Source organism: Nothoprocta perdicaria, unplaced genomic scaffold, assembly GCF_003342845.1.
Source record: "Nothoprocta perdicaria isolate Ctin4 unplaced genomic scaffold, notPer1 scaffold_36, whole genome shotgun sequence".
NCBI classification, from domain to species: domain Eukaryota; kingdom Metazoa; phylum Chordata; class Aves; order Tinamiformes; family Tinamidae; genus Nothoprocta; species Nothoprocta perdicaria.
Genome location: NW_020455599.1, coordinates 4868079 through 4893027, shown reverse-complemented (window position 1 = coordinate 4893027; position 24949 = coordinate 4868079). Strand labels below are relative to the sequence as shown.

The 24949-nt window shown below is 41.1% G+C and overlaps 1 protein-coding gene across 1 annotated transcript in view; it reads right to left on the bottom strand.

Annotated features, from left to right (window-relative positions):
- The window catches only part of TULP4 (tubby like protein 4), a 128642-nt gene that overhangs the window by 91226 nt on the left and 12467 nt on the right, over nt 1-24949 (bottom strand). Inside the window, exon 2 of the mRNA XM_026044356.1 lies at nt 22145-24423. Coding sequence (XP_025900141.1) covers nt 22145-22396 — 252 coding nt within the window. The 5' untranslated portion in view covers nt 22397-24423. The remainder of the gene's footprint in view (nt 1-22144; nt 24424-24949) is intronic.

Below are 24949 nucleotides of genomic sequence, written 5' to 3'. Positions count from 1 at the left end.
GACTTAGTCTCACGTGTTGTAAAACCTCCCTCCAACCTCWAGCTTCACTGAGAAATTTTGCTTAATTATCTGTTTAGGGATTAATGATCCTGTCACCACCTTCCTCCACTCTTTTTAAATTAACAGACTTTTGCTCTGTTACATGAAAATCCTATTAAGAACTTTACCCCACAGAACAGCCACCTCCGAGTGCAACTAAAGCAGCAGTGCAGCAACCTGACCTTAGAACAGATGATGGCCCTTTCTTTCAAAATGTTCGTCATCATAAGGGAAAAAATATAGCAAAGAAAGGGTTTGCTAATGCATCTACACGACCTTATTTTTGTTGTCTAGCTAGAACCTAGGGTGAAGGGGAAAAAAAAGAGTTTTATTAAATTCATCTAGCCACAGTGGGAACACCACACTAGTACTCATACTTGTAACTCASTACTGAACATCATCACAAGAGACCAGCAGATCATGTGCACCAAGTAAGAATTTCTGATCTTAGAAGAAACATGAGTCCCCAAACCTTTTGTGTTTTACTTTCTCTAATATTGGGTTGTTTTGCTTCCAACCTTTACAACATTTTTGCCAATTTACCTAAATTAATCACATACATTCTGAAAACTAAATCCGTCTCAACGAGAGTTTTAACTGGGAATATACAAACGAGGTTGAATAATTAATTCCCTTTCAGATTTATTTCTGTTGTGCTGAGTACTCACCGCAGTTTTCTGAGCAAGGCCTCGGGCAGTCTGCTTGGGTTTATGCTCAGCACCAATCTCAAGAGTTCTTACTTGTGTTAAAGTTTAGGATAAATTGGGAACAGGGCTTATTGTTTCTGTCCTAACTGATGACAGAGCTCTGAGGCTTTTGCTAAGATGGGGATCCCCAAGCATTAGCTTTTGTGCAAGTAGTCAGTAATAAGCATTGCCCAAGAGCTTATGATCTAAACAAAAAATGAAGGATGCAAAAGGGAATAAACAMTATCCACTGTTTAGAAAGAGAAAACGCAAAACAGAAAAAGTGAGTGGCCAAACCAGTCACCTACAAAAGTCTAGAAAGTTGCTATCAGCCCAGAATCACTCTCTGTGACTGACAGGACGAGAGTCCTCCTCCGCTGCCAGCTTCTCTACATTAAATGCTACAGCAGCTCTCAAGGTCCTGAGCCTTTATGATCTCCCATATGAGGAGCCATTACTCAAACTGAGTATGGAAAACCTGTTATCCACACTCAAAAACCTAGATGTAAATAAAATGAGCAGGTACAATTCACTGCAAACAAATAACCGAGCAAATGCCTAATGCCACCACAGAGCAACACAGAGATTGCAGAAAACAGCTCCATTTTACCTAAAAACCAAAACACCTCACTGAACTGATACAACAGCTAAAGCCCAAATACGAGCCTCTAAATAAACGTGAGTTTTACCTCAACTAACACTTAATAAGGGTCATTTAATCTCCTTGGCTGCTCAGACAGCCAGTCGTGCTGCACTGCAGAAAGGATTCCTGTGCCCATAGGACAGCCCTAGTGCCTTCAGATACATTGAAATTATAGTAATTTCACAGTATCCTATGGCAATTTATTGACTAATTGCTTTTACAGTTTTAACTGATCTCCCCTTAGAGTTCATTTCTCTGGATTGTAGCAACATAAATTAACAATATCCTTTACTCTGATGAACAGACAAAGACAGGAAAACTCCCTCTCAGCTTCTGTGAAGCTGCTTTACCCACGGCCTTYACTTCCTTCCCAACATCTGGTTTTATGCTTCTTTCTTCTTCAAATGGCGTTCACAGCTGAACAGACTGCTTTGATACCAAACCATTGCCACATAAAACCCCTATAATTATCCTGTTATATTTCTCTTTATACTGCGCAAGGCTGGAGTGCCCACAAAATGCTGAGCACTACCCAAATAAAGACACGAACACTGAATAGCTCATATATACAAAAATCCTAACAGTAAAACARCCAGGATCCTGGGAAAGTAGCAATTGCCTTTCTCTAAGAAAAAAATACTTTTTTTTTTCCCCTGATCTAAAGGATAAGCCTTCTGTGGGATCCGCCAGCTCAGCTGACCCTCTCTGCAGCTGATAAGCACTAGATGTGATGCTGAGGAGAGCGCAGAACTACTGCCTCTTTCCCCCTTAAGATCATCTTACCCTTAAGGGCAAGCATCACCATTAGCAGATGACTTAGTTACTGAGGGTTAGTTTACTAAGCTGACACGGATCATCTCATACTTGCTGCAGGCTAAGAGGGCACACGTAGAAAATGACTGTAATTGGGAGAGACGCGCGGCAATTCATTACCTTCCACAATCAGTTCTTGTATCAGAGCCCGTGGAAATTCTGCCTGCGCTGCAGCATTTAGGAAATACAGTCCCAATCCAGTAACTGGGTCTAGGTAAGTATTGTTGCAAGTATCTTAAAGTGAGGCCAACTGTGGGATTAAAGTCTAATATCCTCTTTTGCTAGTGCAATTCTAACCTTGAAATACAGGCTCAGGTTGATGCTTCATCATTAGCCAATATTGACATGCTCTAATTTCAGYTGCTTTAAATATAATGCTGAATAGAAAGCAAAAACAATCACTCCCTTAAGGATTCAGCACCTTTCAGTTTCATGCAAAGACCATTATTCCAATTATTCAGAACCTGAAATTTGAAATAAAGTTTCCCTTTTTTGGAAAGATGCTTTTCACAGCAAAACAACTCTACAAAACAAGTTTTGAATCTTGTTAACCTCCCTACTATGAGCCRATTAGGGATTAAGATATTTTTTAAAGTATTTGCAAGGAATCCTACCATATCATATGCAACTGGTAATGATTTAACACTTTGCCTGACAAGAGCATTTAGGAAGGTCTTTTCACCCGTGTGTGCGAGAGACCCCTTTGTGATTACCCTAAGTAATAATTCCATGCTGATTTTGGAGGCTTCCAGAGCCTCTGGAAGGCAAGCACACTGGATATTCTACATTAKGAAAGTGAGAAAGCCCCAGTATGCGGTTGTATAATTAAAGACTATTAGGTCCTGATGCCTATGCGTKAAGTTGAGAATGAATATCACACAGCCAAACTTAATTCAGCAATTTCGCAACTTTCATGTCCTCAGGATTTCAGCTGTGTTCTTCCACAACTTTTAAAAATACAGTTTTCCTGCTCATTTCAACACTGGAACAGGTGTGACAAGGCAGGCAACAGCACAGTGCAATCCCATTGCAGATGACAGGGCTGCATTTCTATTGACATGAGCRCAAGGCTGGCTTGCCAGCACAGATGCTTTCAGGTTCAATACAACAATCCACTTGGGCACTGAACTCTCCTCGCAATTAGGATCAAAGGTACAAAGACATAAAAGAGAAGCTCAGTCCAGAGCTGCTCCCGTCGTTGTCGGAAAATTTGCAGCAATTGCTCAAATCTCCCATTAATGAACTGTGTGCTATGAAAGACTGTATAATAATCTAGCAGCATTTCTTTCATGACTAACTGATCATCTGAAAGAACCATAAAAGGCTTTACTGAGGCTGCTCCAGATTTTTGAACCCAAAATTTGGCTCTGCTTCTCCCGGTTTCTCGCGGTGGTTCCACTGAGGCCTGGGGCGCAACAGAAGCGGCGCTCCTAGGCCAGGGCTCAGCCCAGCCACCGCTCCTGGGGCCGAGCACAGCTACGCGTCTCAGGTACGGCACCTGCTCGAGACTGCAGGAAGAAGAGAACCACCACAACCAGTCACATGTAAGCAGGATGAACAAAAATTAATTTTTTTTTCCAGTGAGTTCCACTCAAGTAAGTTCACTGCTTAGCTTTCATTTTCATTTCCTTCCTTAAGGAAATGCCTTGAAAACACCATGTGGGTGGCAGTATCTGCACAAGTTCAAGGCACTTGATTGCCACACTACACAGATCAACACTTAACCGTGATCTTAACCATGACCTTAACCATATAAAGATGTCAAAACAAGACACAGATCAAGACTTAACCATGATCTTAACCATGTCAAGATCATTTTAGACTAACCCATTTCATTTACACTACCCTTTTCACAGACTCAACAAAAGCAGACCTAAAGAAAAAACCTCTCCCATCTATATGAACACACAAGAACTTCCAAGAACTACCATTATACAAATAACTTACCGTTTCTTTTTTATAATCCTACCTGAATGCATTACTTTTGTAGGAACTACTGGCTAACCAAAAACATCTGTATGCTTAAAAGGTAGCAAAATATAATTGATTTGTGAAAATCCTGTGTTTTCCATTAGAATAAGGTTAGACTTTTAAAAAGAGATCTGATAGGATGGAAAAGACACAATCATAAAGAGAGTTGCACATCTGGTTACTTGAGCAAAAAACTATAAACATGCAGCCTTAGTATTCTAGTAACGGCTGCCACTTAATCTGCATCAAATAACCTGCATATTTCTTGACTTGGGCTTAAGAGGGTTAGTATTTCAGTAGTACTTTAAACCAACTTATTGATTYCAACAATGTTACCACTGGGTATTTACTCAGAGATAACTTAAAATATTTGAAGAGCTTGCAATTTGCATATCCTCAATCAAACAGATGCTTGAAACATCTGGGACAAGTAGAGSACTCCTTTTTCCAGTGACAGAAGAAAGGATTTTTATCCAAAATCAGTTGTGTCGCCAAAGTACAAGTTACTGAGTTCTGCACTGAGGCAGATGTGTGTTTTGGCTCTAGATGATGCATGGGTCCCTGGTTACCTTGCACTCTCACAGACTTGAGGGGTTTCATTCTTCAAACTGCAATGTAAGACACTAAGAATAGCATTAAAAGAACCTCATTATCACATTGACCTTATGAAAACGGCTGAAATAAAGACTAGTGCAAAACGAATTTGCTTCCATGTAAACGAACTAACTGCAGAATAAATCCGCATGCTTTCTCAATGAGATCACAGAAACCTACTGACTTTTATAACTTCAAGTCTTTCAGCTTTAAATTATGCTTGTTCAAATAGTTTCCCTAATATCTGCACAAACCAGAGTCACTGAGCTGTTTGGGCTTGTTTCCCTACTGGACTCCCAGAAGAAACCTTTCAAAATGAAAGCTCAAAATGAAAAACTGACAGTTAAATCGTGCCGGACATCAGAGGACTTCAGATAAATTTTAAATCACCTAATGTTAAAGTAATTCTACTAACCACCAATTAGCTTCGTCTCCTAAGAAGAAGTTACTGCAACCTTAAGCCAAACCAAAAAATTGCTGTTGAAACAAGAGAACAGAGCCTTCCAAAGCTATGAAAAATGTGACTTCCGAAYGACAACTAAGGGAAAAAAAAGCCAAAAAGAAAAAGAGCTGCTTTTCACAAGTGAGACCAAAAAAATACAGCTTTAGAAATACAKCATTAAAAAAAAGATAATTTCTGCCTCTAAAAAGGAATATCAAGTTCTAACCATATGCAAATTACTTCCTCCTTACTGGAAATTCCTGAAAGACATTGTTTTAAAAGGAAAGGCCATTGCTCGCTCTGGTTCAAACACTATCTTTCAATACTATCATATTTTAGGTRGGACAAAGGAAAGGAAGGTCTTGTTGATTATTTTCTGTTTCTATAGTGAAACCTCCTGCTCTAATCTCCTTTCTTCCTCTGCTCTGTTCTTCTTTCTCATTTCTTTCATCACAATCTTACAATTACAGGGCAGACAGAGCCAACTGCCTATATGTTTCGCCATCAAATCAAAGCTAAACCTTACCAGATTTCCTAATTGAAACTCCTGCCATTGAAAACTTCTGCTAAAATATATATAGATATGTGTCCTCTCTTATATCCCTTTATATATGCACAAAATTTCTTTCTGTGTGACTCAGCAAATCCAATACTGACCAGTTTTACTTGCAGGTAACTTTTTGAATCTTTTCTGTTTATGAACTAATACAAGTTTTAGCTAGGCCAACAGAATCTTTATTTGTTCRGTAAAGAGAACTTCCAGTTTCCACAAGATGTTTCTCCTCTCAGACAGACCTATAAAGGTGAAAAAAAATTCTCAGACAGAAACARCAGCTTCCTTTGTAAATTTAAGTATTCTTCCTTATTAAAATAYGGCTTAAAATAGATCCACAGAAATCGAACTGTAGCACACAAGACAAAGAAGACTGTTAGCTAAATTACAGGTGGATTTGCATCTATTAGGATGGAGTAACACTGGGTGAGGTAGGAGAACGTGTATAAGGAACAATATCACATATTTTGAAATATAATTTCTGTAACAAACCAAGGAGCTCACTGAAATTTTATTAATCTTCACTGTCACACAAGAGTTAAATGCTGCGTAAACATCAAATATGGAGGATCAGTATAATAAATATTGTTCTATCATGTATCAAAGGGAAAAAAAATCTATATTGGAAATCTTTAAGAGAAAAACAAAAACTAAATAAGAATATACCTGTGACAGTCCACAGAAGAGGAAAGCTATAGACACTAGAAAGAACCTCCCCATGTTTCAAGCACAAGCTTTCAATTAGCTCCCTAAGCAAACCGAGTCCAAAGACAAAAAATAAGGCTTTCYAGCAAACAGAAAAAAATTCAACTTAGTTGCAAGACTTGATGTAGCTTAAAAAGATTTCTTGAACTCTGTTGGATGGTGTCCCTCAGCACAGGCGCCTTCCTCAATGCCAGGAAATTCACTGAGAATTCAGGCTTTTGAGGGCTCAATTCTGAAAGAGTCAGCAGAATTCAAAGAGTGTTTTGTTACTTTTCTTCCATAAATCTCCTAGATGGAACATTAGGCTCAGTTTCTTAAGCAGCTTCCCTGAGGGTCTGAAGCTCAGACAGCTCTTGTCCAAGCCCTCAACTCCTCTGCCCACTCACAGCTCACAGGAGACCGCGGCCGGTGCTTCGCTCAAGCAAGGACAGCCAGAGTCCACAGCACAGGGTGGCGTCCAGGCAGGTTCATCCCTTAATGTCCCCACTGGACTTTCTTTCAAAGAAACACATGGGTTCTACCTATGATAAGTGGTAATTTTSACATGTAGATTAGCCACCATCTGCAACTACAAAGGGGYAGAGGAAGTAARGAAAGCAGAAACCATCCATCGTTGTGTCACTGCATGGGCACCCACTTCTGCTACAAGCAGCTCTTGTCCCTCTGGCACTGTCCTAGCTGGACATTCAGTCTGATTCTACATCATGTATTAACTGCAAGGCCCATAGCATGTCAAATTGCACCTCTCCTTTCTCAAAGTGGTGACGTATATTTACAAATACATTTTTAAATGCCRGTTCCTGCATTAACCTTTTCTCTCTAACTCTGGTGAAGTCTGCTCTATATTTCTTTTTTACCCCTCTCCCAAAAGGCCAATATTTGCAGCCTTAACTTTTCAACTCTCCTTTCACTTCCCAGCAAATTGTCCAACTGCTTAATTAAGTGATAATCCTGAAAAAGGACATTTTAAGAATTCTGAACAGTACCTACAAGCAAGATAGCTTMATAAAGCTGGCAACTGCACAAGTTTCTGCAATACAGACATCCTAGCACAGAGCTTCATCAGACCAAATGCCACACATCATAGTTACAAAGAATACTCCAAGATCTTTCAAAATTCCTTTAATTTTATTACCACCAGAAAACACTGGGAAAAATCTGTGATCCAAACAAGTCTGTCATTAAACAACTGGGAATCAAGCTGGTAAACCAGAAAGTATAACTGAACCCTTCCAGAAATATATATAGGTTTGCTACTTACGTAATTAACATGGAAGAGATCAGYAAGACACCAGCTAAGGCTCAGCTACAGCTGGCAGGCTCCTCACAGGCATTCTAAAAAGGAAATAGAAACTACCGGGCTACAGGCAAAGCAGGATGTGTGACCGTGGTAATGCCACATAAATAACTAAAACCTTGATTATTTATATTCCATTTCYAAATATCAGCTTAATCAGAAAGCTCTGAAGACTCTGGTATGCTCATCACAAACACAAACCCTGTAACACAGCAGTATTTTCAGGAGTCTTACAGCATATGAAGAAATGAAGAAAACRAAGAATGAAGAAAATGAAAACTTAGCAATTAAGAGATTCTAAATAATGAATTACATTCTATGATATAGAACAGACTACTCTGTTCATCATACTTCTTTTGCCCATGCTCCTGCAGATCTGAGCGTAGCACCAACCCTTGTGCTCAAAGTCACATTGAGCAGGATGGGGTTCTGCACATGTATAATGCGGTTTCATTTACCAAGGGCACTGAGATTTCAGAGAGAGCTTTAACGGAGTTAGAGCCCTCTGTGATGCAGTGGAAACYGTCACTTTATGGCTCGTTAGCTGTTTTAATTAATATATGCTTTAGGTGAACATGGCCATTCTTGGCTTACAAATACTAAACACAGATTAAAATAAAAAAAAAAAAGTAAAAGAGGAACTGAAATCAACGCTGCTCCACTGTTCTACAGATAATTCAGACCATACTGTTCATAACATCCCTTGGTCTTTCACAAACAAGCAGGGACAAGGTTTTTCAATTCATGCCCCAGAATTAACAGGTAAGAGCCTGTATCTCCTTCTCGCTCATCTCTGGGCTGCTTGTGGTCACAACCGTGGGACCGGAGCACAACTCCTGAAAACTGCTCCCTTGGGTGGCTGCTGCGGGTGCTCCCAATGCTCTGGGGCAAGGGGGAGGCCGCAGAGGAGCCGCCCCCGCGGCCGTGTTGACGACTGCATTGAAACCCACAGCAACCGTGCTGGCAGGGGGAGCATCAGCTGCAAAGGCCACGGAGAGGAGTGGAGTAAGACGTGGGAGCTCTTAGAGCCACAGCGTTACGGTGCACGCACCGTGAGCTGCACTAACTCTGCAACTGTTCTCCAGCATAGCCAACTTTCAGCTATAACGAACACCGATTTCATACAGAGATTCAAGAGGAACGAAGACTGAAAGGATAAAAATGGTAATAAATTGGTGAACATATTGCAATATTCTTAATGAAAAAGGGCATAATTGCAAGGCATGGGAAAAGAAAAAAAAAAAAGTACAGAAATGTTTCTTATGGGAAACCAGCAGCAGAACGAGAGATGCTTTTTGTACCATTTAAACAAAGACCTAAATAGGCCAAGTGGAAAAAACAACAGTCGGTAAGAATTCCATAAAGTGGCAAGTATGCAGAGCAGCAACCAAATGCAGCTTGCCAGGAGGTGTATTAAGGCAGCAGCAGGAGGTGTATTAAGGCAGCAGCATAACGCGCAGGGTGTGTTTGTTTTGGAAACTGAATGCTAGGAGCATGGGTGGACCCTGCCAGAGATGCCAAACCACTGATTAGACTTCCCTCCAGCCCTCAATAACTTAACCWGCCTGGGAACAATATCCTGGCATGGGTGAAAAATTACATTTCAGGACTGCAGACCTGAAAGTAAAACATATTTCATTTAAATGATCATGTAAGAAGTAAAGTCMATTTGTGCAGAAATATTTTATTAGAAAGAGGATGTTTTAAATGAGTTATTGTGCTTTGTCCTGCTTAGCCTACAGTATTTTGACAGCTATAAAGRTCTTTTGGGGAAAAGACAAGAAAAAAAAATCAGCAAGGCCAGGAAAATCTCAAACCTCGAAAGGATGCATCTTGTTACAAACTCCAGGCCTCATCCTGAAAAATAAATTCAGTGCTTCAGTTGTCTGTGCTTAAGGAGCAAATAGGGGCTCAGATAGATAATTCCAATCAAAGAAAGCTAACCTGTATTTCTGCAGAGAAGCTTCCTGATTCATAAAAGCACTGCAGCCTCCCTCCTCCCAGCTGCTGACTCACAGGCAGACTGAAACAGCCAGGCAAAAATCWAGCCAAAGCCAAGGGGCTGCAGGACAGGTAGGCAACCCTGGCTGCTCTTAAGCACCAGCAGGATCCCACACTGGAAGGTGACTTCCCATGTACGACTACTTATATTTTTATGCAACTTTGCACCAGAAACTTCTTTTCTTGTCCTTTTCCGGCTGTCTGTACTRCAAGTGTTGTTTACTTTAGCTGAGCTATTTTTATCTGGCTTTGTGTCCCCTCCCTTTGCTCCTATATCCACTACCATGTTTTTCCTAATCCTCTGACTAGCTGGGAACTAATTCCTTTGTGGGTGGTTTGCAAGAGGTCTGTTGGGCTTGTTCTTGTGCCCGATTTTTATTATTATTTTTAAATCATGCCTGGCTGGGTATTTTACTTGGCTGTTTTACATAGGGGTTTGGTTTAGTGTTACATATTTGTTTTAATTCAGTCCATAGATGTCTCACAATAGACAGCTTAATAAATGAGCTAAGATAAATAAAGAAGACATTCTAATAGGTTCACACCACACATGGGCAAGAAAAGTTACAGTGAAGTATTTCAGTGCTAAATGAATTAGCAGGCCCAGACTAGAGGTAAATATCCAAAGGCACCATAATCTAATGCCCTTCATCTGAAAGGACCACAAAGCACTTTACTACATAGGTCTACTTGTAAAGGCAGGTCATAAAGYAGACTGCTATTCTAGGAGGCCTAGCAAGCTCTTTGTGCTGGAGCTTGTCATACAATGCAATGCTTAACAGCTGCTTGATGTCAGACWATTTGGGATCCTTGCGACTGAGATCCTGCCTCAGTCTTCTCTATCCTGCAGCCTGAGCCTGGTCTCGCTGCCAGAATCCTCCATTCATGAAATACAGCGCTAAGCAGAGGTGGCAAATTAAAGGTCCTGCCACAGCTCAGGTTCAAGAACAGCTTACCTGCAGTGTCAGAGCAGCTTCAGTTGGCTGACACAGAATCACAGAATGGTTGAGGTTGGAAGGGACCTCCAGAGATCATCTAGTCTAATCCCCCTGCTCCAGCAGGGACACCCAGAGCACAGGGCAGCATCCAGGCAGGTTTAAGACCTCTAGAGCAGCAGACTCCCCAACCTCCCTGTGCAGCCTGTTCCAGGGCTCTGTCACTCTCACAGTAAAGAACTTCCTCCTCACACRGAGATGGAACTGCCTGGGTTGCAGTTTGCACCCATTACCCTTTGTCCTGTCACTGGCCACCACTGAGAAGAGCTTGATCCCCTCCTCCCTACATTCCTCCTTCATGAACTTRTACATGTTAATCATATCSCCTCTCAGCYTTCTCTTCTCCAAGCTAACTCACTCAGTCTCTCCTCGTATGAGATGTTCCAGTCCCTTAATCATCTTGGTTGCCCTAYACCAYACAGGTGATGCTGCCGGTAACAGCATCAAAGGGAAGGCTGCTTAGAGCTCTCCCGGGAGGCTGCGACAGGGCACGCTGACTCRGTGCTGGTAACACGTTCAACAGAGTGAATGAAAGCAGCAGCGAGAGGAGCACGCTCTCCACTTGTCATCGAGGGCACACATCATCTCTCCAAGGGCAAATAGTTCATTCTATCCATAGCCTGTCCCTTGCTTACTCAGAGATCAATGCCCCATGGGAGCAATTGGGCGAGTAATTCTGCTTACACTTATTTTTGGGATCCCTGCAATTTCTGCTTTCCACGTAACAGAAGATGTGCTTGGAAAGTACTACTAAATCTGTTACTTCTGAAAGGCATGTGACTTCAGTGCACACAAAGCAAATGTGACAGAGAAGGGGCCAAAACAGATCATGGCCTCTTAACATGCTCCTTCTCCATCTGAGTAGAAAGACTGGGCATCACTGGTCTAGATATATTCCAGCTTCTCTCACTCCTAATTTCCTGTAATGTGGTATAAAATTACCTTAGAATGATAGGCCCTGTTTCCATGGAAAAWTGCAAGATAACAGATTTTGAAATAGGATCCAGAGTTCTTAGCCTGTTAATCACCACCCAAAACCAAACACAAGGTGGACAGGCAGCCTTTCAAACAGCTATCTGAGCACCATGGCTAYAACTATTTCAGTAACTTTTAGCAGATGAAAAAAATCTCAGAATACCCTTTAATTCCAAAACAACTCACTTGCTTTCACCTTAAAGCATCATTGCTTCCAGGAAGTGAAAAATTCAAGTCTTCAGTTTTGACTATTTCCAAGGTTTTCTCTGCCCTATTTATCCCAAGCAGTGTATGAAGGTAACCCTGCTTGAGCAGGAGTGTTAGACCTGACAATCTTTAARGATCCCTTCCAACCCCAACTGTTCTGCGATTTCTGTGAAGAAATCAGCACCCTACTTTCTCTAAGCACAACTGCAAAGATTAAGAGTGAGCGTTGTGGCTTTTGAAAAGCTTAAGTGAAAAAGCTCAAACACTTYCAATTTCGAAGAGAAAAACAAATTTATTACCTGATTTCTCTTTTTTTTTGAATTTATTTTTATGCCTCCTTTAAAGTGGAAGAAAAAGGACAAATACCCCAAAACAAAATGGAAATCTGTCTTTATCCTTAGATTAGATAAAAAATTTACACATGCCTCAAAAATACTCCTCTAGATAGATTTTTTTTTTTTAAATTGCCCCTCCCCCCCAAGAAAAACCCCAAACTACTGAATATGTTATATTGAACAGATGATACAGGGGACCTACACTAACCTGCAAAACCCCAAACCTTGATTGCTGGTGGGGATTAACAGCTCAGACTGATTTTTCAAACTATAGCATTGGAAAGGATTAAAATGTTGATAAATTATTCACATTTCTCAGTGATTCTGAAGTTAACTAGAAATAACTAGAAGTAGAAAAATTCAATTACTACCTTCAATTTACTRTCTTAGTTTCTTCAACTTTCACTTCTTCCCAAAAAAATGTACTTCCATGACTTCTGTTAAAAGTCTGCAGTACTCTACCCTAATAAGCAAGCAATTGCAGCATATAAGAACACCAAATTTTGCAAGACCACCCCAAAAATCAAGCTCAACTGGAAAAGGAGGACCCGGCACCTCTAGTATTATTGCCAACAGCACTGCACTCAATTATTAAAATCTGCCATTAACAGGAACTTCGTTATACATCCTCTGAGTACAACCTGGAATAGTTCTGAAGCTTCCAAGAGGGGCTTCCAAAATGAATTAACTGATTGAATCACAATAAACTGAATAAAAATTACATCTATAAACATTTTTATTCTGAGCACTAGCYACCTGAAGTCTCAGATTTTAAAGCTGGCTGCATTGTCCATCAAGGAATAACTCAAAACCAGCTACCTATGTACCACAGAAACACCTTGGTGCCAGTGCAGGAGGGCCACATACTACTTACGATCCAACTCTCATGATGAGCTYGTGAAACCAAAGTCCTCTAAAAGACTATCAACAAGATCAGAATGGCCAAAGTAAATCCTTTAAGATCAAAGAGTTATGTGAGCAGAATTAGGGAATCTGAGCACTGAATGAGAGCTATTTTAATTMAACTTCGCAACACCTAAGATGGTAAAATTATTACTTTAGAAAATGAAAAATAGACATGGGTGAAAGCTCATTTAAGAAGCAACAACCCACACTTCTCTGTTTCTCCATGACACCATTCAGTTGCCTCAATTACAGGATTTCATTTCTCCTCTAGCAGTCCTTTGTATCCYTCACTGCAGATGAGTTTCCCAAACACATAAGGCAGAGTTTCTTTGGGGAACTTTCYTTCATCCACAGGACAGCATCCAGGSACTGAATGAAACACAATTCCAGTGGTGGGGAGAAGAAATGTATGCATTCAGACAATTAGRAAATGAAGCACCATATGTATGCACATACACAAGAAATGCAGAGACATGACAACTGTATGTCATTCTGACGTTTCATAATTTTGATAGCATAACTTCTCTCTCCGATGTGCAATGGCTGCCTGCCAAGCTGTTCCAAGCTTTACGAAAGAAATGCAGAAAACCTTCATGTCACTCTTGACATCCACCCCCCAATCACAAAACAATCATCAGAACTGAACTCTATCATCTGCATTTAACTAATAACTATTGAAAGTTGTCATTCTTATTTTGGATCATTTATTACAGAGGGCAAAACTATTTTGACAGTATCTGCAAAACAACAGAGAGTCAGGAGCTCAGAACAGTAGGTCTGTGGCAAGGACCTAGGCCCAAGTCTGTTCCAGCGGCYGTAGCGGATAAGCTTGCTCTCCCCCTGCCTCCTCTCCAGCTACTCCTGCTTCTCACACCCAAACAACCCCAAATTCCCACTCTGCCTTTCCTGGTGCTGTATTGTCCCATGTCCTGCTCATTCCCCCCTCATCCTAAATTCCGAGTTCTTATCTTGCTCTTATGGACACTGTTATCACTCCATGGGTATTTACCCGTCAGATTTCTGCATCAAAATAGTAAAATCCCTGCTGGAATAAATGTCCCCCCAAATAATGGATACTCCTCCAGTAAAGTTCACCCTTGTTCAACAGGTCAAGTATAATATATGAAAGTTTACAACTTCTAGGAAATCTGSCCCATATCTCAGATACTACTACTGTATGTATAGTTATTTAAGAATACATGTCTAAGAGTGAGCTATATCTAATAGCTTAGATAGGAGCATTAGAAAAATGATGCTAAGAAACAAGAGTTCCTTTGGTTAAAATAATTTCAGTGTTTTGTTTTGAGGGCCACAAGAAATATAAAAGTAGTTGTCTGAAAACATCAAGATTATCTTTTAAGCCTATATCCCTTACCTCTATATGTTTATGCCTTATTATTTTCAGATAAGAGATACACTTGCTACTTTATCTCTGCACATTCCAGTACAAAAGCTTCACTCTCAGGAACTATATTAATGAGGCATTCCACATGAAGTAACAAAATATTTACGAGAACCCAGTGGCAACTTCCCTCTTACTCACACATATCAAAAGTGTTTCTAGTTTAGTCTGAGTTATCGCCATTAGTGAATCTCTAAGGCAGTAGAGATGTAGAGCTTGCGAGAAAACCACACTGAAGGTATATGGACAGTTATAGTAAAAGCAGACAACACTGTTGCTTTTTGCTTCAAAGCCAACTGCTGAATAAGCAGACTACGAAAACAAAGCTTATTCCTCCAGCTACCATTTGATTCATGCCCATTTCATACAGAATTTAGGAACTGTTAGATAAAACTCYAAAGGTCACAATAAAAGACATACTGTGCTTGTTTTTAAATGGGTATGGGATGACATGGTATCTCTCATCCATCTGCACATTTAGCAAGCTCTGTATGAATGTTTAGCCCAGTATATCATATGAGATTTTAAGAAGCCTCCAGATCCAAGAGTTTAGCTCCTTATCAGCTTATTTTTCTATGGAACTAAACTTCTTCATGATTGTTCGTCTTTGAACATTCTTTATATGTCTATTTTATATGACTGCAGCGACTTACAATTATTATATTTCCTTTTATTATATAAATATATATATAAATACATATATGTAGGTATATAAAAATATAATTGTTCTTAGACTTTTTCTAGTCATATGAACTAACTGAAATCTGATTCCTTCAAGCCTTTTTTTTTTTTTTTTTTTTTAACCATCACAACAAATATTAAAAATCAAAGCTGCAGAAGGAGCAACTAACATCCTTCAGGATGAAGCACGATGTGCTCCTTCAGCCTGGAGCACCCATGGTGCTTTCAGCCGCCAAGCACCGCKCTGCCCTGGCTGGTGTGACTACAACCACTTCCCACTTTCCCGCTCTGTAGGAAGTGAGCAGGGAGCTCCCTGGAAGAGTCACAGGTGACAACAGAAACCAGGACCAACACCACTGGGACTAACCTCAGGAGACTCTTGTTCCAAGCAGGGCCATTGACATTACATAATAATAATACCACRTCAAAGTCGAATTTGAATGGGCTGAATCAACAGAATGACTTCATCTCAACCATAACATAATAACAAGGTATAAACACATGCACGTGCCTATTAAACTGAGAGTATTCCAAACCAATTTGTTAAATATCCTGTGCCCTACATCCTTCTCAATAAATACTTAACATAAACTGGGATAAATTTTGCCCATAACAGCAGTTCTTTAATTGGAAACACTGCTTCAGAAGATTTCTGATTTGCCTTCCAAGAGCAGCGACGTATGTATTCCAGTCATGTTCCTCAATAAACAAGTGTTGTTGACAGTTTCTATAATGCTGCTGTTGACAGTTTCTATAACATGAATAAACACTGTTGCTGTTCAGGAGGGCCTACAACACGCACATTTCTCTCTCTCAAGCGGAGTGCAGGATCTGGGCTGTTTAATTAGCAGAGGGACGACTAAATCCAGAGATGCCACTGGAGATACTATTCTGGAAAAGTTAAGTGTTGGAAATGCAATAGGAAAATGCAGTAAGTTTTATGTGATTGGTGGCATTCAAGGGAAAAACAGTAATTCTTTTGAAGAAAGAATTATCTTTCATCTGTGACCAAGAGGGTGGCTGTAGACAGAAGCAGAATTGCTAAGATGACATACATGAGAAAGCACTAGTTTTAGGCGCAGAGAAATCTAACTTGTGCTAACTGCTCGCTTTGTACATTAAAGTAATCTGTGCCTGAAACTGTAACATGAAATGTTCTTCCACTTCATATTCTTGTTTCARTACTGCTCCCATTATATTCCTAACACAAGACATTACCAAAACAAGAAGTGACAGGTATTCTCAAACTACAGCCTTAGTCACTTAGTCCTCTGCATACTTTTAAGGATGGCACCTTTCAAGAGACTACATTTTTAGCTGCCACTCTCCAATACAAATCCTCCTGCGATAACACATTTACTAATCAACCTCGTAGTTAACATTTCAGCTGCTGCACAGAGGCAATAARCACAGCTTTATGTTCTCAGACCACTGCTTATCTCAGCAAGGGCAGAGTGTGCTGAGCAGCCAAATTCCCCTGAACATGGAGAGCTTAGAGAGAGCCTGGGAGGAGGAAGACAGACAGGAAGAGCCAAACAGTCGCAGAAGTAACATCTGAGTGTGTGTTGAAAAGACATTATCACACRCATGGACACATGTGAAGTGGTTAACTTGTTAAACAAACTGCACATGAGATGTCCTGGCACAGGACACTTGTCCCTGCTTTGGTGTTTGCAAACTGACTGAGATACTGCAAATAGGAACAGTAAACACTCCGCACTGGAAAAGGATACAAGGCCTTTTTGCAATGGCCACAGAGCACATTAATATATACATTTTTTAATAGTAAAGATAAAAAATAAGATTCAAATTTATTTGAAGTCTTAATTCTTGCTTTAAGAGATGAAAAGCACTTAAGCACACAGTACGAATCCACAGGMGACAGTATAAAAAACTAGAATAAGGAGCCTGTATGAAATCGCAGCATGTCTGTCCTTTCTGAAAGTCTTCAGGAAAGAGCAGCAGAAAGCAGCCGGAGCCAACCRGCTGTGCATCCGACACGCACAGGACCTATTCCTTCGCTAGTCGTTCCTCTGCTCTTCGTTGTGTTCAAGAGGGCCTCTGTAGGAAGCAATCTAGTTCTGCTCCTCTCTTCAGTGGGATTTTGCTACAGCAAAAACAGCTCAAGGACAGAGGCAGGGCATGGTTTGCACAGAGATATGACCATTTTTATGGTCAGGCTTTCAGAAATGCAAATCCTTCTWGAGCTACTTGTACGCACAAAAGCTCATCTTACTTTTCCTGTTATTCTAGCTTGCTTTAGAGAAAGATACTCCTTCGACCTCCCAACTTTGTCCTGCCTTGCCTGTGCAGTAAAGCAAAGCAAGAAAAATATTACATGAAAAATATTTCTTAAGCCTTCTCCTCTAAAAATTCTTCCAGAAATGCTTGAACAAAGTGATTGCGGCCAAGATTCATTTCCTGACCTCTGTGGATTTGGTTGTTTTTGTTTTCCTTCTAGTCAGGAATAAAAATTACACTTAAGAAAGATTCAAACATTCAAACAGTTAAAACAGGTATCAAAGTCAAAAAAAAAGAAAGGTTTTTCTGCCCTTTTTTGATTGTTTGTCTGAAGTTCTCTTATGCAAGCAATTGACTTGTGCAAAGATTTTGCCACACTTGCTTGGAACTTTCACAGACATCCCCAGAGAGGAAGAGGGAATGAAGGGCAAATTAAAAAAAAAAAAAAAAAAAACCATAACCAACTTCCACTCCGAAATAAAACAAAGCCCCCAGCTGTCCAGAGGCTACCCTAGCAAACACAGCACAAGAAGCATTTATCAATATTGTAAAGTCAGTGCTCCTCTGAAAAACCAGTATCTAAAAATGAATGCATTTGATAGCCCAGCTGAGACATGTTTATGCCCTTATCTGCTTCTAACCTCAGGGTAAACAAAATAGGCATTTTTTTCCAGCTAATTATAGTAATTCATTAAAGACACTCTAAAAATGTCAAAGATAAGTAAATGAGCAATTTATTTTATGCATACATTAGTGAGCATGTCTAGCATTTCTTACCGAGTATTCAGCATGTTAGTGAATATGCTGCACCAGCATTTGCATATTCTTGCATTACTATTTATTATTTCGGTTCACTAATTAGCAGGCTGAATTTTTAGTATTTCAAAATTGTTGTATTAGTTACCACAATGAAAAGAACGCACACATGAAAAACACGTTGTTGAAAATAGATAATAACTTAAGAAACATTAAGTGCCATAAAAAAACAACTTTGCATTTTAACAACTTGACCCAGCGGAACACATTAAAGCATGGCAGCACCAACTTGTTTTGATTTGCAGACATCCGGTATTTTTTTCCTTCAGAAGGGAAGTTCCTCATACCGCAAATTGAAGCTTAGCCAGGATAAGTTCCCCTCACTTTAATCATCTTTCACACATCTCCCTGGAAATAGGCTAGAGATCTCAGGACGGACCAGAAGCTAAAAACACAGGTGTCTTCATGCTGCTGTAAAAGGAATTCTGCCTGAAATGCTTCAGAGCTAACAGTCACACTGGGTTAAACCCTAGCCTTGCTGAAGCTAATAGGCATTCTGCATTTAAATTTTTGTAAATGAAATAAATCAGAGACATGAAAGGACTGTGCTCAAGCACTTTTCTACCACACTCCCCAGTGCAGTCAAGTGAAGCCAAGTTAAGTCAACATCAAAATGCCCARGTTTCGCTCTCTGTTTCTGCCCAGGATTACAAGTGCAGGGAAGGAGAGGGTATTTTAGGCCACTACATTACAGCTCTTTGGCTGCCAATTCCCATATTCTAGCACGTCTCCCTGCCTTTTATAATTCCTGCTGACCTTGAACAAGAAATCCCTTGCAGAGCAGCCTCCCTGGCACGTTCCCCCCAAAGCCCAAGAGACCCACGTGCCCCCGTGCCTGGCCACAGTGGCAGCGGCTCACACCGGTGCTGGCCACTGGGCAACCTCCTGGAGGGGCAGCGGGCAGAGAGAGAAGGAGGTTCCTCTGCCAGGCAAAGCAGCCACAGCCACCCGGCACGTTGCTCCCTCCTTTCAGATCACAGTTGCTTCTGCCTTTGGTCCCTGGCTGCTTACATTTTCCTTTTAGGATCTTGTAAAAAATGATCAGGACAGTAACACATTATCCCAAGATAACACAAGCTCTCTTACAAAAATGCAGCATTTCCACCTCTTGTCACAGAATAAGTGGAACGTGCTCACCTCCATCTCCACAGCTTTCCTTAGGAACTACAACAGCACCACCGTGCCCATTCCAGAAAGGCAGCCGCCCCTTTGCAGGTGCCAGCTGGTACGGCCAAGCCTGAAGGAACCGCCACAACAGAGGCCCGGGTTGCAGTGCCCAACGTGGACRGCAGTCACTCTGCAGGGATCCCCACTCAAGGGGCTCTGGCAAGCTAAGGACCTCCTGGCATGGCCAGGAAGAAGAGCCAGGCACCAAAACACGTTGGTGAAGCTTCAACACCCATAAAAGCATTGCAGTATACAGTGCAAGCATCCACCTGCACCAGGTGCTTAATAGGAACGTCACGTTCTTGCCCAAAGCCTTGTTACCTTGCCCAGATTTCTGCCCTAAAACTGAAACACCAGGTACGACTCTGCCCACAACATATTGCTAATTATATCCCAAATGAAAAGCATAGCTTTTGTATTTTCCCCTTTCCACTTTGTTCATTAGAGCAATTCACACTACGTAGCTAACTGCATGCTAGTGTTAAAGCAGCAATGTATGTGAGAAAAGCAATAAACTTGACTTGTGGCATTAGCTGYATCCTAGAGAGAATATACAGGGTTATGAACCACCGTTTCTGGGCGTAAAACACCACTACACTACCCAAGCACTCGTCAATGAAACATCCAGGCTTTTAGTTTTAAGTCAGTCGCACCCCTTTGAGGCCGCTCTGAACAAATGTAGCTCTAATCAGCRCAGAGGGCAGGACCCGCTTGCAAAATTAACATCTTTCCCATTGCGCAAGATGGCAGGTAGAAAACACAGGGCAGCGTTGGCTTGGTTTTTTAAAACAAGAAGGGGAAAACAAAGTATTTTTCTTATGGATACATTAGGTAGTTGTGCTGTTCAACAATTTGGTCTATTTCTTAAAAAAAACTTTCAACAAATAGATTTAGAAAGAAAGGTGTTTTCTAAGAAAAAAATTACTCTCCCATTCAGCTACATGCCTTTAGCAAATAAAACAGTCTTGTGACACAGTTCTATCCTACCAAAAGCAGCAGGATTCTCCTTTGAAAGGAGAGCACAAGATTCAGTAGAGGCCTGGCAAACAGCATTGCACAGACCATCACCTTGTGTGCACCGACTTTCATTTACTCCAGGGCTCAAGGAACTGGGACAGTGGGAAAACCCGATCACAGTCAGAGCTGCCTTGCAGAAGGCTGGGTGCCCTCAGACACGTTTTTTTATTCCTTGCACGTCTGACAGCAGCACAGCAGCTCTGTAACCCCATGCAGAGATGTGAATTCATAGCATTTGCCCATTTCCCACAACCAGGAAAATTATTTACTCAACCACAACTCTCTTCACTAACAGCTGCTCGACCCAGCACGTATTAAGAACAGCAGCTGCCAAAATGTTGCACRGAATACTGCCATTTCATTTGGCGCCTGTAACTATTAGGGGAAGGGGCTGCGCTAAGAGCGCCGCCGCACAGTCCCCAAAGCAACGTCGCAGAGCCCCAGCAACAACCTCCTGCAGCTGGGGCAGCCGAGGAGGAGCAGGAGGCGCCCAGACCCCAGGGGTGGCGGGGACAGCGGCCCCTTCCTCGCTCGCGGGGCACAGGCTCCCCCCCGGTCGCCCCTCTCCAGGCCTGCCCCGCAGCAGGGCCGCACGAGCCCAAGGGCAGCACCTGCTCTCCCATTTCCCCGACACGCGCCCAGATTCACAAACCAGGTAACGACAAAAGTGAGAAGAAATAATAAAAGGTGAAGGAGCAAGCACTGTACCTCGCTTGAAAAATACAAAGGGTTATTTGCAATTGAAARTGATACTGACAATTAAAGATCCAGAATCCTAGATTCAAACACCACTCTTCCTTTTGGAAAAAAAATGGCTACARTTTTTGGACTGAGTTCTATACAAATATATTTAAAACCTCTCTCGCCAACATTCACTAAACAGAACTTACACTACCCCCATGCTCTTGCGYACAGATAGCACCGAAGCACTTAATTTTGAGTCTAATATTTTTAATAGGATTGCCATTGATGTTAACAACAGGACCAGAAGCCATCACGCCTTGGATAGTGCTTATGCCAAAAGGACAACATATGAGTCAAATAAGCARTGCAAAAAGATAAGAAAAACAGCGTTCATCAACTTCAGTACGTATTCCATCCTTCCACTCACTAGTCTAAGACTAAAGCTTTGATTTGGAAAAATGCTTTTCAATGAGCCCATCCAAATGTGGCCTAACTACAGAGCAGATTTAACAGTAAGGAACAAAGCTCCTAACACCTGCTCATGATATTCTATATGCTACAGGACATCATCTATACTTTCCAGGAAGTTATCACAGCAAGAAATGCATGAGTGCTCCCCGAGTCTTCCAAGCCACACTTACATACCACATAAGCCCTTGTTGATGCCCATGTATGTGTTTATTGAATGTGCCTGGAAACTGGGAGGTACTGAAAAATAAAGGAAAAATAAACAAACTCAAACCAAACCCAGATCCACTTCTAGAGAACCTTGCACCATTTKCTCCCTGCCACAAACCTCTCACTTCAACTCTAGTGAAGACTCCAACAGACTCCGAACACATTCAGCTTAGGCCTGAGCCTCCTCTATACCATCCYATCAACTTCCAAGCAGAAACACTACAGAAATGTTATTGCTAACATTTCGAAAGCTGCCTTCAGAGTCGACCTTTAACTGTAACACACAGGTTGCTTACCTCACTGTTGTGGCCCCTCAGATTGAAGTTGATCCGCTGAGGGGTGTTCCGGTCTCTCCTGCAATGGCTGGAGGTAAAAGTGACGCCTACAACTCCTCTGCCATTGCCTGTTGCCAACCAGCCTTCCTCGTAGTACCGCCTCCGGCACACCGGTTTCTCCTTCTCGCTTTTGGGGACTCTCCCTTTCCAGGAGAGGCAGAGGATGTTGGAATCGCTGCAAAGAACAGGCCCATGTTCCACTGCTGCATACATGCTTTTTAAATATTTTATTTTTGGACATAAGAAAGTAATGTCTAGTGCACAAAAGTTAAATCAATTCTTTTATTGATAAGACTGACCTGGGATAGATCATTGAAAGGGAGGAGGATGGGGTCAGTGTTTATAAATATCCACCAAATGCATAGTGAAAAATTCCTCTATAAAAGATGATGGCAGTTGGCTAAGAAAAAAGTAACACTTAAAAAAAAAACTCAGGTTCATTTTTGTTGTTGAGTCCATAGAGTGAGGGTGCACGTATCCTTTGGAGAAACAGCTACTTCGTAAGAGGCGCTCAAGAAATGGTTAAGTCATCTTTTTGCTCAACTTGATATAATCTTTATACAGCCTGAGATTCCAGTTTAGCGTAATGCAATTCCAGAGACAGAGAGTTGCAAATGTGTAGGTTTCAAGTAACTTAAGGCTTTTAAGATTTCCTCCAGTCAGATTTTCTTCAAAGAGTTCAGTTGCAGAAACTTAGACACACGCACATACATATATATGTTTATACATGACATTCATCTTTTCCAAGCTGCCCTCTGGCATGCCTTTTCCATCTGATGTATTTCTGCTGCTAAAGCTGAAAGAGATTGCATAAAGGGGAAAAAAAGGCACACAGACCGTGTGGAACAACAGCCCCGACCAGGGGCAGACACTGCTGTGCCAGGCCAGGTGGGAAATCCCTCTGCGTACTGAACCACTTGCTGGATTCAACAGGTTTTGCAATCCAAAGCCAATCCAACTGTCATTGCAGAGATTTTTTTTCCACCAGAGACATAAGCCCGAGCTGTTTATCGTGCTAGCTTGCCTGCTTTCCCACTTTTTGCTGCCACACTCAAAGGAAAAAGAAACCCCCTCTTCATTCAGCAGAATCAAAAATGCTCTCCAGCTTTTAGCTTTCAAAGCAGGTAAGTTTGCCTCGGGCGAACCGTGAAGATTGTTTCCTCCAGAACAGACTAGAAGTCAAGCTGATTTTCTTTTACTTTTCCCTTTTTTTTTCCTGCTACAAAGAATCACAGATTTTTCATCCTATAGCAAAAACAAATGCCAGAATTAAAGCACATCAAGTAAGCACTCTTTCAGAATCTTCTAAAATTCACAAAAGGAAGAAATATAATCTAAAAAAGAAAAAGAAACAGCATTAAAAATCTGGCTTCCAGGTTGCACTATTTCTCTAGATATTTTCCTTGCTTGTTTGAGTGGATCTTTCCTTCTTGATGCTTGTCTACAGCACAGATTCATAGTTCCAGACACAACATTTGCAGCTGTACAAGAAGGAAACATATGAAGTACTCCAATCGTTTTATTTGAGTAACATTTATGAGCTCAATTAATTAGTATTTATACCACAGTAAGTCAAAGGGAAAAAAGGAGAGGGAAAAAGAATATGCAAGTTTGATGACCTGGCTAACTCAAGAAGGACAACGAGGTTTGCTCAGTTCAATGTCCAGAGTTGTCCCATAGTTCCTGAACTTACTTACTTACAGTCATCACTACTCAACATGTGGTTCACAATTTAGTTTGGTCACAGTCTATTGAGCCCAATGGAGCATGTACCAAAGATCAATCATTATTCCTCTGCAATAAGAATCACTTTCTTTTACACTCTGTCTTCTTTCAGCTCCTTCGTAATTTTTGATTTTGACTGGGGAGGTATTTATTGTTTTTTCTTGTATGCAGAGGGTGTTTTTTCTTCCTCTTCTTGCACACCTTTTTCACCCGTGAACACCATGTGGAAAGTTGAGCACTAGTGGCAGGTGTCCTTCCATGAGTTACTGATTCCTGTGCCGTAAACGTGCTCCATCTGGTTCTTAAATTAATTTTCATCAATCGCAAAGCTCTCAGGAATACTGAAGAATAAGTCTACGTGATGACAGAAATGTGTCAATATTCATGTACATGCAGTACACACACAAGCTCACTCGATCTGATACTCAGAGCTGCATCTGCCTCTTCAGCTTCGCTGTAGAGATCTTGTAAGATGCCCGTCATTCAGAACTTGAAATCCCTGGATTCTTCCAACTCTGCAAGACAAAGCCCACAAACACAAAAGAAGTGAAAAAAAATGCCACAAAACAACTTAGGCAGAGCTACAGGGATTCTTCTGACAGTAACTGAATAATTACAATTAAGTATTTTATACWGATCTCCCATATCTGTAATATATATGTGCAATATTCATATAAACATTTTTTTTGCATGCACATACACCCATACAAACAAAAAAAACCACGAACTACAAGATATTCTTTCCTCTTGCAAGTTTACAAAGCTTTTCCACATGGGATATGCAAAATTTACCTAGGAAGGACAAATTAGGATTTTTTTTTTTTTTTTATTCCCCCCTCAATCCACAAGCCCGGGGGACAAATTCTCACAGGAAGACTGCCCACCCTTTTGAAGTGAGGCCAGGGAAGGGAGATGCCAGTCATAGAGCAGATGCACAGCTAGACACCAAGAGACACAAATTATCAAGTACAGSGCTAAACTTATCAGCCTCAAAAGAATAAAGGAGTGAAATCCCTTTTCCCTATCCCTGGGAAAGTGATG